Below are 12,894 nucleotides of genomic sequence, written 5' to 3' on the forward strand. Positions count from 1 at the left end.
CTACAACGGAGATTTCTATTGTACAAAAAGTGGAAAACCGATTTTAAAACTATCGACAGACATCAATTGTCAGAAGAGATTGTATGTATAAAGCTGACGACACACAATCAGTTTTGCCTTTCAATTTCCCCACACACATTTCTTGTCAAAAATCATCAAAATTGAAAGCCATTACGTAGGCTGCATTTAATTTGAGAAGCTATTTCATTATCAACATGTCGTCTTCAAGAAAACAATGTAACTGAAGACCATTTTCCATTTTTAATTCCACTGTAGATTAACATTTTAGCATGCAGAAGCTTAGCATTTTTTTATTTTCACAAAATTGAAAGCAAAATTGAAAGAAAAATTGAAACTCAATTGAAAGGGAAAAATTGAAAGCAAGTTGCCCATTCAAGTAATAAATAAGAGTGTGTTGAAAGGGGAAAATTGAATGTGTAACGTCCCGGTAAAAAGATATTCGTTTGATTTATTAAACTTGTATTCATTAACTGATATAGCATTATTTTGATTGTATCATTTAAGGTCTGTAACGGAGGTAATTACTGGCCCAAGGGGAGAAAAGCGTATCTTAAATCGTCAAGAAGGCAAATCTGCAAATATTTTGTGGGAGATGCTGCAGAGGATGAACCAAAAATATTAATTGATATGGCTGATATTCAAAATATTCCAGTAGAAACTGAGTCTCCATACGAGAAGATGATGAAAAAACTGGAGTAAGTATTTTAGTTAGTTAATAAACATTTGAGAGACATTTGCTTGTTTCAAAGTTTACTTGGCACAAGCAAAAGGAGACCGAGCAGCTAGGAAATACGAGACTGTCCAAAATATTGTACCGTGAGTATGAAATGTTATTTCTAAGAAACTAATCAATTTACAGTGCTACAACTCCGCTCATAATAAAATGTATATTAATCTATTTGTATATTGCTAAATTACGTATAATTATAATTTTTTCATTTGCAGTGGATTGCCCTCTATTTGGTGGCCCGAAGAGTATAGAGGAATTTCAAGCTTGCAATGCTGGATGTCCTTAAAAGCACCAAGCAAAGGTACCGAAATAAATTAAAAAAAGGAAAACTTGTGGGACCTGATAATGAGCAGACTTTGTCCAGAAAAGATATCGAAAAAGAGCTTGCTTCTACTAAAGAAAGCTCTGCTCTTCAGTTGTCGGAGGGAGAGATGGTAGATTGGGACTCTGTCGATAAAAATTTTTTCATATAAAGTGTATAAGACAGTTCCTATTGTCCTTATTGGACAGGATCTTTTGTGACGTGGGCAGTGGATATTAAAGACTTCTTATTTTAGCTTTTTAGTTCCTCTGCACTTACAACTAAGTGCTTAATCCGTACGCTTTTTGTTGTACTTAATTCTATCAATTGAATGAATATAAATAAATAATTTATTTTAAAACCCTCAGAAGTTAGCACCAAAGAAAAGCATTTAAAAAATAATACACTTAATTTATTTATTTTAAATGCTTAAAAAATAGTAATTGTCAAATATTTTGCGAAAATGAAATTAAAAAGTGCTTTAATTTGGTGCTCTCTAAGTGTGGGTAACTCTGTAAATTTTGGTGTGCTGACTCAGTAACTCCAACTCAATTTAATGAGTCAGCACAATGAGCTGGCACAAGTGTGCTATCACACAATTGGTATGTACATCGAAATTATTGATGATGTTAGTAATCGAAATCGATTTAGAAAAGGTTATCCTTAGCTTCTGTTCGTAGCTGGCCGGCAAAATTTTAGAAAGCTGATTTCCACTGGTGAGTTCATTTGCAAAATAATTCCCTACTTAGTTTTACTTGAGAGTTGTCACATAAGAATCTGTAAAATGGGCTATGCATGTAAGCGGTTACCCAACGCATAGCACTTCACATGTAGAATTCTATTTGGTTTTGAATTTTACGTAAAAATGGTATAGCAGTGCAAGTATGCATAACTGGGCTATTCGCCTTGCTTCTTTTTAAATTTAGTAGTCGTATATTCAATTGATGGTTAGTTTAGAGATGCCATCTATTATGGTACTTTTTGGAAGATGTTATTGTATGAATGTGTGAGTTCATCAATTGAGTTACCACATCGACACAGTTCTAAACAATGCAAGCCGCACCGAGCTATGCAGTGTCAGCACATCAACTGATTTACCATATCGGCTCTTTAGCATACTGAGCTATACATTGTCAGCATAAACCAAAAATACAAGATCACGCGGGCAGAAGAGTAGCCCGTTAGAATCGCATTTATAAAAAAAGTTTAACGATTTTGACAATAGCCGTTTGTTTACATTTCTTCATTGTTTACAATTTGGTCGTGGTTTTTTACTGCAATTTTCTTCTTTTTCGCCTGTGACAACGTGTGTGCACATAAGGTAAAGAATAATTTAACACAACGGCATGATTTATAGAAGAATTCGCATAATAAAAATGATTATTCATGCGTTCAACAATTTCGCGGGTTTCTCCGTTCTCTTCGTTGTTTACTTCTTACAACAAAGATGGCGTCGAGATTTCGGCAGCTAGAAAATAACTTTTTTCGTTCTTTCCCTCCCGCGTGATCTTGTGTCTTTCGTTCATGCATTGTCAGCATATAAACTGAGTTACTGAGTTACAAATATTTTCAGAGGTGAGTCTGAGCGTGCGGCACAGTTCTAGGAGTCAGCACAGTAACTCAGCACAGTGCTGAGTTACCCACTACTAGTGCTCTCCTAAAACTATCACTATAGTATTTATGTAAGTATAACCTACACGTCGGGCACGCCTACGGCTAGCACATCTGGCAGGACTATCGCCGGCACGGTGGGCAGGCCATTGGTAGGCACATCGGGCGTCGGACCCCGGTCTGGCTATTTCGCCAGCCATAGCGCGCATATTACGCTGCTTATTCGCCGGCACGACGGTACGATCAATCGGCAGTCGGTCCGGCAATATCGCACCCTATAAGTTGGCATTTTGTTATCTGGGTTTGGTTTTGTCGTTGCCCTTTTCTTTGTTTCTGCCCTTGTATCTTGCTCTCTGTATTTTCATTACCCACTCCACAGTGGCGATAAAAGTTCAATGCAGCCGCCCCCTGTCTATTCACGCATGCGAATACGCATAAGTAAAAAATAATTTTTATTTTCTGAGCAAAAAATAAAACTCAAGAAATAACGATTATTTTCCGACCAAAAAATGAAACTTAAAACGTAACCATTATTTTCCGAGCAAAAAATAAAACTTAAAACGTAACGATTATTGTCCCAACATAAATAAAACTCAAAAAATAACCATTATTTTACGAGCAAAAAATAAAAATCAAAACAACGAATATTTTCTGAGTAAAAAATAAAACTCAAAAAATAATCGTTATGTTTTGAGCAAAAAATAAAACTCAGTAAATAACGATTAAAAAGTAGTTTTTATAATAAAAGTTATAACCGTTGCGGTCCCTGGAATTTCAACACGCCATTGTGAATACAAGCTGCCCATGATGCAATAATACAAGGTGTTATCAGTTGGCAACTTCTCGCTCTAATTCCGCCATATTGACTGCCTTAGCAGAAACAGTGTTACTTCTTTAACAATTCTTTGCCCAATAATATAGTTGAATTCTTTTTATTTTTTCTCTGTATACACATTTTGTTTTCTCAAAAAGGTATTATATGTTATTTTATTTAATTTCATTGCGAATATACTATAAAAAAGCAAATTTTGTTTAGAAGAAAATATGAAATCTTATATTTTTCCCCCAAATGGGGATTCATTTCTTCCCGTTTTTGTTCTTATTCTACTAAGCTAAGGCAGTGTCAAATCGAGCTGTCACAACTGATACCACCTTGTATTATTGCATCATGAAAGCTGCCTACCATTTGGCATATTTGCGGTTTATCGACTCTTCGGAAAGTAGTAGATAAACGACTATTAAGCGATTATCGATGCTATTGTGAGTGCCGCTTAGTCGCTCAATTAGCGACTGTTAATACTTTTTAATCGCTCATCCTTCTGTTGCTGTTTTTTAGTCGTTGGAGTATGCGTGTATAAAATTTACATAAGAAAGTGGTACTATAAAGGATAAAAAGTAAGTCAATTGAACTGGAAGTTTTAAAAATTGTGAAATATACATATGTATGTATGTGCCTGAATTACAGATCAAAAATTGTAAGCAACAAAAGGCAACTTGCGCGGTTGGTCGAGCTGATGCAGGAGAATGAGGGCATAGGCAAAGGAATTTTCGGAAAGAGTAGGGTCTCCGCTTCTATTGTGAAAGATATACAATATTTCTTGAGCATATAACTCCGGGTACGCCATCCACAGTGTTTTTGCGCAGAACCAACATCAAAGTTTACAAAAAACTGCATAATATATTAACTAGTGCTCGGAAATTTTAAATCTTTATTTTAAATTAAAGTTTAATTCTTTCGCTACACTTGTATGTTAAAATTTTTAAAAGCTTTTGTACACAACTACTCAACATCATTGTTCAAATAACTAAACCGTACCAATTTCTTAAACTTCCATAAAGTTTATTAATGAGGAAAATAGCTTTTCCTGCAAATCCTGTAAAACCTGCAAACCGTGAAGCATCTCGAACGCAACTTCTATTCATAAAATTCACATATGTACATACACTTCATCTTCCAATTCCAAGGGATTCTACGAATCTCGCAATTCCCTCCTTGCTTTAGCCAACTCTACTAATTTATTAGCTTCCACTTCATCTTCCTCATCACTAAACCATATTTCAACTGTATCCATTTTTTAAATTTTATAATAAAAGCAATTATTTTTAAAATGATGTAAATGAAACACTAAAGAAACAAATGTTAACAAACAAACAGCTGTTTACAATTCAGTCAACCATTCACAATAGTACAAAATTATATCGATCAAGTTACACAATAGCAAAATAAAAGACTTTCGACTCGATCGACAAATTCTATTCTACTGCCAGTCGACACTCGCAACAGGGGCTGAAATAAATTTACACCAAACAATAGAAATAGCAAAAATTAGCAAACAAAATACTTTTCTTAATTTTGCTCTGTTGTAAAATTTCTGAGAAATGTGAATTCACCGCGATGCAATACAGCAAGGACAAGGACCAGTAGTGCGTTTCTGTAACTAATGTTATATTATATAGCGAATTTTGTCATAACGCGGTATCGCATAGTTGATATCGCAAACGATATCCGAAGTGTTTTTGTAACTCAAAAAACTCACCTTGCAATATATTGGTGGTGAGTTTTGTTAAAATTACACAAACTATCAGAATGACGAAAATATGTTATTGTGTATTTGTGACAAATTGAAGCAAAAAGTAAGAAGTTTTATATATTTTGAGCATTAAAAACATTTTGCATTTTTAATTGATTCAATAGTTTTTTCAGTGTCAGAATATAAAAACGATGGTTGCTTATCTACTATTTAAATTCAATTTATCAAGTCTGTCTTGTTAACAAACATAACAACATACATACAAACATTAATTTCTTCGAAAATATGTGCTTCTTCAGATATATTGAACAAAATATACACCAACCAAAAAAAGTTTCCCGTACAATTTCTTTTAACAATCTCAGTCCATAATGTTTTTCACAAATTTTTTTTTTTTTTGGTAAAGGTATTATATTTATATTGGTAGTTATATATATAAACTATTTGAACAAAAGATTCAAACTTGTTCTAAAAATCAGAAACACTTGCCAAATTTTTAGGAAAATTTCAAGCTATTTTGGCACAATTTTTTGAAATTTTCATGGTATGAAGTTTTGTAGCCCATTCAATTCTGTTATAATAATCTGATTTGAAGTTGCTACAATATCCCGTTGATTTTTGATATTTTTTGCTGACGCCATCAGACATTTTTTCCGTACAAAGTATGTTTTTTTATATAGATTATTTCTGTAAAAAACAATTTATTTGTCTTAAAAAAATTTGAAACAATTGAAATCATACATATCTCACTCATATCGGACGCTTTTTGCTGCGAAAGCTAAAACTCGCTTGCCTTACAGCTAGTGATATATTTATCGCAATATTTTTTTCACCACAGTTACAGAAACACTCGGTTGCGATAAAAGTGAAAAAGCGTTATATTTTACGATATAAGGTGTATGGCAAGGTTACAGAAATGCGCTAAAGGGATGCATTCAAGTAAAACTATTCACCCCTATCACCGTTGTCGAGTGTCGATTTCTGTTCCTGTCGACCTCTCCGTCGAGTAGACTAAAAATCCTAATCACAAAACAAAGTCCCACGGTGCAGCGAACAAAGGTGGCGCCGTCAGTGGTACCGCTACTTTGGTTTTGCCGATTTTGACAGTTGTGGTAACTTGTAAATAAACCTTTGGTTACAAATCAGCGAAAGAGAAATCAGAATTATAAGTGAAAAATCAGTTTAAATTGTGTTAATTTTCAATTTGTGAGTGATTTTTGAGTTGAACTAATACAATGAAGTGCTCTGTGTTAAATTGCGACAACCGTCAAGATGCAAGAAGCGTAGGTGCAAGTGTAGCGCTGGGACGAATCGCTGCATTTTGTGTACATAGGGCACGGCATTGCCGTTCCCGAAATGTTTCTCTATTATTATATTCACAGCATTTCCTCACAATGATTTTGTTTCTGCTCCACGCAGCCTCCATTAGCAAGTTAACTAATCAATCCCACAGAGATGGTGCTGCAGTTTTCTGCAGGAGCCTTAATTGCAAAGCAATGGAGTGCACTAAAACGTTTGCTGAAGCAGCCTCAATTGCAAAGCAATGGAGTGCACTACAATTTTCACTGTTCTCTAATAGATTAGGTGAAAAATGCAATATTTTCGCATTTAGCAAAATTAAAACACGTTTTGCGCAGTAAAGCAGTGTTTGCATTATTCAACTTTGCGTTCAACAATTGCGTTCAACTCAACGCAGGGTTGCACGAAAAAAAGTTGAATGGCTAAATGTTGGCTGGCGACCAACTTTGTTGAAAGCGATTAGTTGAAAGGCCATTCAACCAAAAGTTGAATGCAAAGTTGAACAATGCAAACACCTTTTTATGGCGAATATTTTGATATTTTTTCATATTTTGATATTTTTAGCCATTCAACTTTTTTTCGTGCAACCCTGCGCTGAGTTGAACGCAAATGTTGAACGCAAAGTTGAACAATGCAAACACACTTTAAAGTGAACTGCTTTGGCTGTTTCAACTCGTTCTTCTTTTCGCTCTATTCTCTAGTCTCTAAGGGCCGTTTGCACCATGTCTAGTTAATTCTAACTCCCAGTTAAACATCTTTATCGACGTTATCGACACCCATCATATAACATGTGATCGATAAAGCAGTCGATGTGCTTAACTGAAGGATGTACCTCCAGTTAGCGTTAACTAGACATGGTGCAAACCGCCCTAATAGGGCGTTTTTGAAGGAACAATTTCATTTCCCAACACTGATACAGAATGTAAATAAACACAGGGTTGCAAAGAAAAAAAGTTGAACGAGCTCAAAGTTGGCTGGCGACCAACTTTGTTGAAAGCGATTAGTTGAAAGGCCGTTCGGACGAGGCGATTTTTGCTTTCAACTAAAAGTTGCCTGAAAAATCGCAGCGTGTGAAAGCCCTATAAGTAATTCGCTAAGTAATTCGTGAATTACCCTGTTTCCACGTCACACATTAGTAATTCGTTTGGCAGCTCTAGTTCTTGTTCTTGTTCTTCGCTATTTATTATTATTTTGTGTACTGCAAATATCGAAGATGGAGCTACAATTTAAGTTAACATCAACAATTTTAATTTATATAGAGAATATTTCATTAATAGAATAACTAGAAAAAGTGCCAGCAAATGGGCCCAGTCCGGTGACATCTTCGATATATTTCCGATAAATATTAGAGAATGCACCGATTCGTTCGTCATTCGTCATTCGATCTGAATTATTTACAAATGAGGTAATTCGCTCTCAAAATTTTGTATGGCGAATTACGTAATTCGGAAGGTAATTGGCAAGGCGAATGACGAATGGGAGAGCGAATTACGAAACGTGGAAACGCCGTGTTAAATTGTGAACTGCAAACGTGAAAAGAGGAAGAATGTAAACAAATAGAAACTTGCAAAACCGCCAGAAATGTGTTTTGAGTAGGAAAAGATAACAAATATAACTTCTTAAATATGTGTGATAAAGAGTGAGTTGTGAATCCAAATTTCTATAGGTAATATAGGTATTGCGCAGTCGTCTATGTCTGGAGTCCTAAAGGAGGTGCTAGATTGTCTGGAAGAACAAATTTGTCCAAAGTGGATAACAATGGAAATGACGAATGAAGAAAAGATGGAAGCAAAAGAACATTTTTATGAAAATACCCAATTTCCTGGGGTTATTGGTTGTGTGGATGGTACCCACATTAGAATAATTACTCCGTGTAAGGATCAGCAACATATGTATTTCAACAGAAAGGGGTTTTCCAGTCTGAACGCAATGGTTGTAAGTACATACATATGTTTAATGCAAAAAGATTTTGAAATACAAAATTTTGCTATTGATTTTTAGGTGTGTGATCATAAAATGCAGATTCGGTACATTGACGCACGGTACCCCGGAGCTAGTCATGATGCATTGGTGTGGAATACCAGTGAACTAAGACGAATGATGCAACAAAACTACGAGAATGGGGAAAGGAATTCGAGGATTTTAGGCAGGCTGTCTAACGATTATGTTCTATTTATAGTAATTTTTTGTGCAATATAGGCGATGCAGGATATCCTTTGGAACCTTTTTTAATGACACAGTAACGGGCAGCTGAACTGAATAGCTTGGAGAGCAAGTATAACATTGCACACGCCAAAGCACGGAACATAGTGGAGAGAACCATCGGGGTCTTAAAAAATAGATTCCGGTGCCTGCTTTCTGCTCGTCAGCTGCATTACTCCAACAAAAGCAACAAAATTTGTTAACGTATGTGCTGCGTTACATAACATTTGTTTGTTCTACAATGCTCCCTGCATCGGGCAATTAGAAAACCAGGAGAGCGATGGAACACATTTAAACCTAGATGTGCCAACAAGTTCTGACAATAATAATGTAGCAATTCGCATAAGAGACGGAATAAAGAACTCAATGTTCATTGAGCATTAAAAATAAACGAAGCTACATTTCAGACTTTTTTTTGCCTTTCTTTTAGCTTTCTCTTTCTTCCACTCAAACTTATCTTTAGCTAATTTTAACTTTTCCTCCTCCAGGTGTAGCAATTTATGTTGAAACTCTTTTGAATCTTTCATGTGCTCAATATTTTTAAAACTCAGTCGAGCTTCGTTGTAAAAACTCCTCTGAATATCGATTTGATCCACGAGAAGTTCCTTTTGACTCTTTACTTGGTTTTTTTAGCGCTTTCAAGTAAAGAGTTGGAACCAGCAACATTCTCTGCTATTTCTTCGTCGGACAACAAATCCATTAACATCATCTCTTCTGGTGATGGAGTTGATATGGGTTTTGGTGGCGCAGATAGCTTTGTTCCTGAAGATATGATGCATTTGTTTGTGCGATATTTCTGGTGCCTAAGGCTATCTGCACACTTGTCGTCCAATCATAGTTGCGTTCTCGTCTCGCCCTGAAATTTTGAGCCGAGCACATGCATTTCAAAGGAGATTGGCACACTTGTCGTTATCGGCTAGTTATCGGCAAATTGTAGAAGATGCAGAAACGGATAAGTACGACACTGTCGTTTGCTTATCGTTGTGCACGCATTGTTTGTTTACATTTTATGGGAAAAAATTAGTGAAAAAGTTAATATTTTCATTAAAATTGCAAAAAAAATAGCTTTTTTTTCATAAAAGCTGTGGAAATTATTAAAAAGTGCATAATTGCATTACAATTCAATAAATGTGAGCGTTTTAACTAAAAAATATGACGAAATTGTAAAAAGCCTGTGTTTGCATGCTCAAACCACATTTCAGGAAAAGAAAAGAAGAGATATTACTTAAAAAATGATGTCTAGAATTGTTGCAGCACAGTCTATATTTTAAAAATTGCAGGTTTTTGTCAATACTTCACGAAAATATCAACCAGAAAAACAAAAAATACCTGCTCCAAGTGAATTTTTAGACGCCAAATGAATTGAAATATCACGACCGAGTGTGCGAAAGTGTAGGCGTCATGTAATCGTTGCATTATGATTGTGACGATGAAGCAACTATGATTGGACGACCAATGTGCAGAAAGCCTAAGGCTACGCCAACTGGGTTTAGCATCTCATTAAAGCACATTACATTGGCGATACGGGTTTCCAATGGGGAAAGCGACTGTTGATTAAAAACGCCTCCTGTAGCGTTTACTTCGCGTTTATTGTGGACTATTTTTTTCTTAACTTTTCCCTTTAAGTTAATCGACAAATATTTTCCGTTACTTTTGACATTCGAATGTAAACTCGACTACAAGGATGCGACAATTTCGATTAACAGTCGAGCTCGGCAGTGGTGATTCGAAGTAATTACTGTCGACTGGATTTATGCCGACATCGATAACGGTGATAGGGGTGATGATTCAGCGGCAATGCTCAGAACGCTCCAAGCAGCAATATTAATTTGAATCACATATAACATTAAACGGTGGTTCTAATACATTTTTTATAATTATTAATCAGAGTAAATAGGTTATATTGCATTTTTTTTCGAAAATTAATGCACTATATGCATTTTTTTTCAAATATTTCTGATGATTCTTTCATTAGTGCTGAAAAGCAACTATGCATGTAAGAAATTATATGCTGCCTAAAATTTCACCTCTGGAAACTTTATCCCCATAAAAGACTTCACCACAGTTTTTTTTTTACTTGATATACTAAGCACAGGCCTGTTCTGAAATCCGATTTCTTTCGGAATCGGAATTGAATACGATCGTAATTGCAGAATCGTGTTCTGTAACCCTATCGAATTTACTTTATCGGAATCAATGTTCGAATCCGATTATTCACCGTGTTTGGTGTTCTGTATTTCGATTTATCGGAAATTTCTGTTTAAATAAATCCGACAAGGTTTTAGTTCGTGGAATTAATACGTTTTTTTAGTTTGGTTTTACGAACCATATAAAATTAGGAAATGTAAGTATAAAGCATCGTTTTCATATTGTTTTATAAATTATTCAGTAGTGGTATTCATCTAAACCGACAACTTTATCAAGCAGATAATCTTATAAGTTTACGCACTCTGTTACATGAACGACCCACGCTCTCTTTTCGTTTATACTTGCGACAATAGTCGTGTTTTCTTTGGTTATCGAGCTCAGTATCACTAACTTTATTATAGAAACTAACTCACTAAATGGGAAAAAATTATATTCACGAGATAATATCTGTTTAAATAAATATACATATAACATAAAGGCGATTAATTTGAACCAAGTTAGAAGAAACAATGGCAGAATGTCTGTTTGTGTACTAATTCATTTGTCACGGCTACCAAACTTTGCAGCCAAATTATCACTAAAATAAAACAAACAGAACGGATAATAACGGATCTCTATCAGGATCATATCGTTGTTGTTGAATTTGCGTGCAAAATTTTAATGCGGATCCCGATTATTGCCCAAGAAAACATAGCTAGAGTTGCGACAGAGTTGCATTGGCTTCAGTTTATCAAGTTTATTCAGTGAAATCGCTGGAGAAATTTATCAGAAATGCGTAAACGAGTTTCCATACAAATTTTGACAGTTCATTTATACGGTTTACACAATTATAACTTTATACGATTTACAATGCATTTATAAGGTTTGATGAATACCCTTAGTATTTATATGTCATTCACTGACTGGAAATGTGAGGTACGGAAGAAACTGGCGCATAGCCGTAAAGAATCTTCCGCAAATGGTGGCGGAGCATTTAATAGGTATACCCTCACAGAAGCTGAAGAAACTCTTGCTCGCATAATGGACATGTATACAGTGGTGCAGGGTATACCTGAAACAACGTTATTTGGGTTGGATGAGACGGTTGACCTCCAGGTGGAAGTCCTCGATCTAACCGAGGAAGAAATCATGCCCTCAACATCAACGGTCATTAAACGACCACAAAATGATGTGATTCAGGCGTCAACACCCAAAAAGAAAAAAGAAATGGCAGTGCTGGTTAAACTTAATTGAGATTTTTAGTTATTCAGCATACCATTTTATATGTTTTAAAGAACTGCCTTAGGTAATCCCTAGAAACGCAAAAGCATTTAAACAACAAAGTGGGAGGAATTGTGGATATATTGGTCGAAAATCAGAAAATAGCACCATTATTATGGAATGGTTCTGCAACGCTTTGGAGAAAATTAATGAAATGTTAAACGTAATTAAAGAAGAGCTTAGGCATCATCACGACAATGTGGAAGAGATTTTAAAAGAAAAATAAGTATTTAAAGTGACGCACAGAAGAATTTTGCAATATTTATGTTTTACGATATTCAAAATGTTTTTCATGGTAATTTCGTCGTTATTTTTTTTTAATAAAAATATAGCTTATTCTGCAACAAAAGCCATGTAAATAGCCGGGATGTGTTGCGTTAACAGCTTGAATAGTCATGTTGTGATCACATATCTGCAATTTCTAATCGAAATAGAGAAACCCAGTAAGAAAATAACCACGTGTTCTTTATGTATATACTCACAATCATAGCATTTTTGCTGAAACAACCCTTTCTGTTCTAATATGAGAGGGCATCTGCCACTGGCTTTATTAATTCGATATGGGTGCCGTCAATGCACCCGATTACGCTAGGTATCCCGCATTTGTTAAAAAAATTTGCTTTACAATGGCGTCGTTCACTTTCTGGCACATTTAGCTTGATCCACTTTTGGCATAGTTTACATTCGAGCACGTTCAGCAAATTGCCAGTAACTTTTGAAACAGTGCTACGACCTAAGCTGATGTTCGCATCTTTCCCTACCGACCTCTGGTAACCTCCTTTACCTAAGAA

At 35.3% G+C, this 12,894-nt stretch overlaps 1 protein-coding gene and 1 long non-coding RNA gene across 3 annotated transcripts; both read left to right on the top strand.

Moving 5' to 3' along the window:
- Window positions 1–530: 530 nt before the first annotated feature.
- On the top strand, window positions 531–1,371 carry LOC118749059. The gene is made up of 3 exons (XR_004994141.1): window positions 531–716; window positions 771–837; window positions 967–1,371. It is a non-coding gene; the product is annotated as an uncharacterized LOC118749059 (long non-coding RNA).
- A 6,687-nt stretch (window positions 1,372–8,058) lies between these two features.
- LOC118749060 (putative nuclease HARBI1) lies at window positions 8,059–9,220 on the top strand. Of its 2 annotated transcripts, XM_036483850.1 has the most exons (3): window positions 8,059–8,428; window positions 8,495–8,639; window positions 8,693–9,220. In XM_036483850.1, exons 1-3 carry the CDS (start codon window positions 8,186–8,188, stop codon window positions 8,734–8,736), a joined length of 432 nt encoding a protein of 143 aa, XP_036339743.1. In that variant the 5' UTR covers window positions 8,059–8,185; the 3' UTR covers window positions 8,737–9,220. The 2 variants fall into 2 exon arrangements, with proteins under 2 accessions (XP_036339743.1, XP_036339742.1); XM_036483849.1 differs by having other exon boundaries at window positions 8,495–9,220.
- Window positions 9,221–12,894: the final 3,674 nt, after the last annotated feature.

Source organism: Rhagoletis pomonella, unplaced genomic scaffold (genome assembly GCF_013731165.1).
Source record: "Rhagoletis pomonella isolate Grant_MI unplaced genomic scaffold, Rhpom_1.0 Rhpom_scaffold_00014, whole genome shotgun sequence".
Classification (NCBI taxonomy): Eukaryota; Metazoa; Arthropoda; class Insecta; order Diptera; family Tephritidae; genus Rhagoletis; species Rhagoletis pomonella.

Excerpts from the sequence above, each read along its gene's own strand:
- LOC118749060 (XM_036483849.1), top strand. The coding sequence starts at position 8,186 with ATGTCTGGAGTCCTAAAGGAGGTGCTAGATTGTCTGGAAGAACAAATT. Across the intron at positions 8,429-8,494 it reads CCAGTCTGAACGCAATGGTT|GTGTGTGATCATAAAATGCA; the intron begins GTAAGTACATAC and ends ATTGATTTTTAG.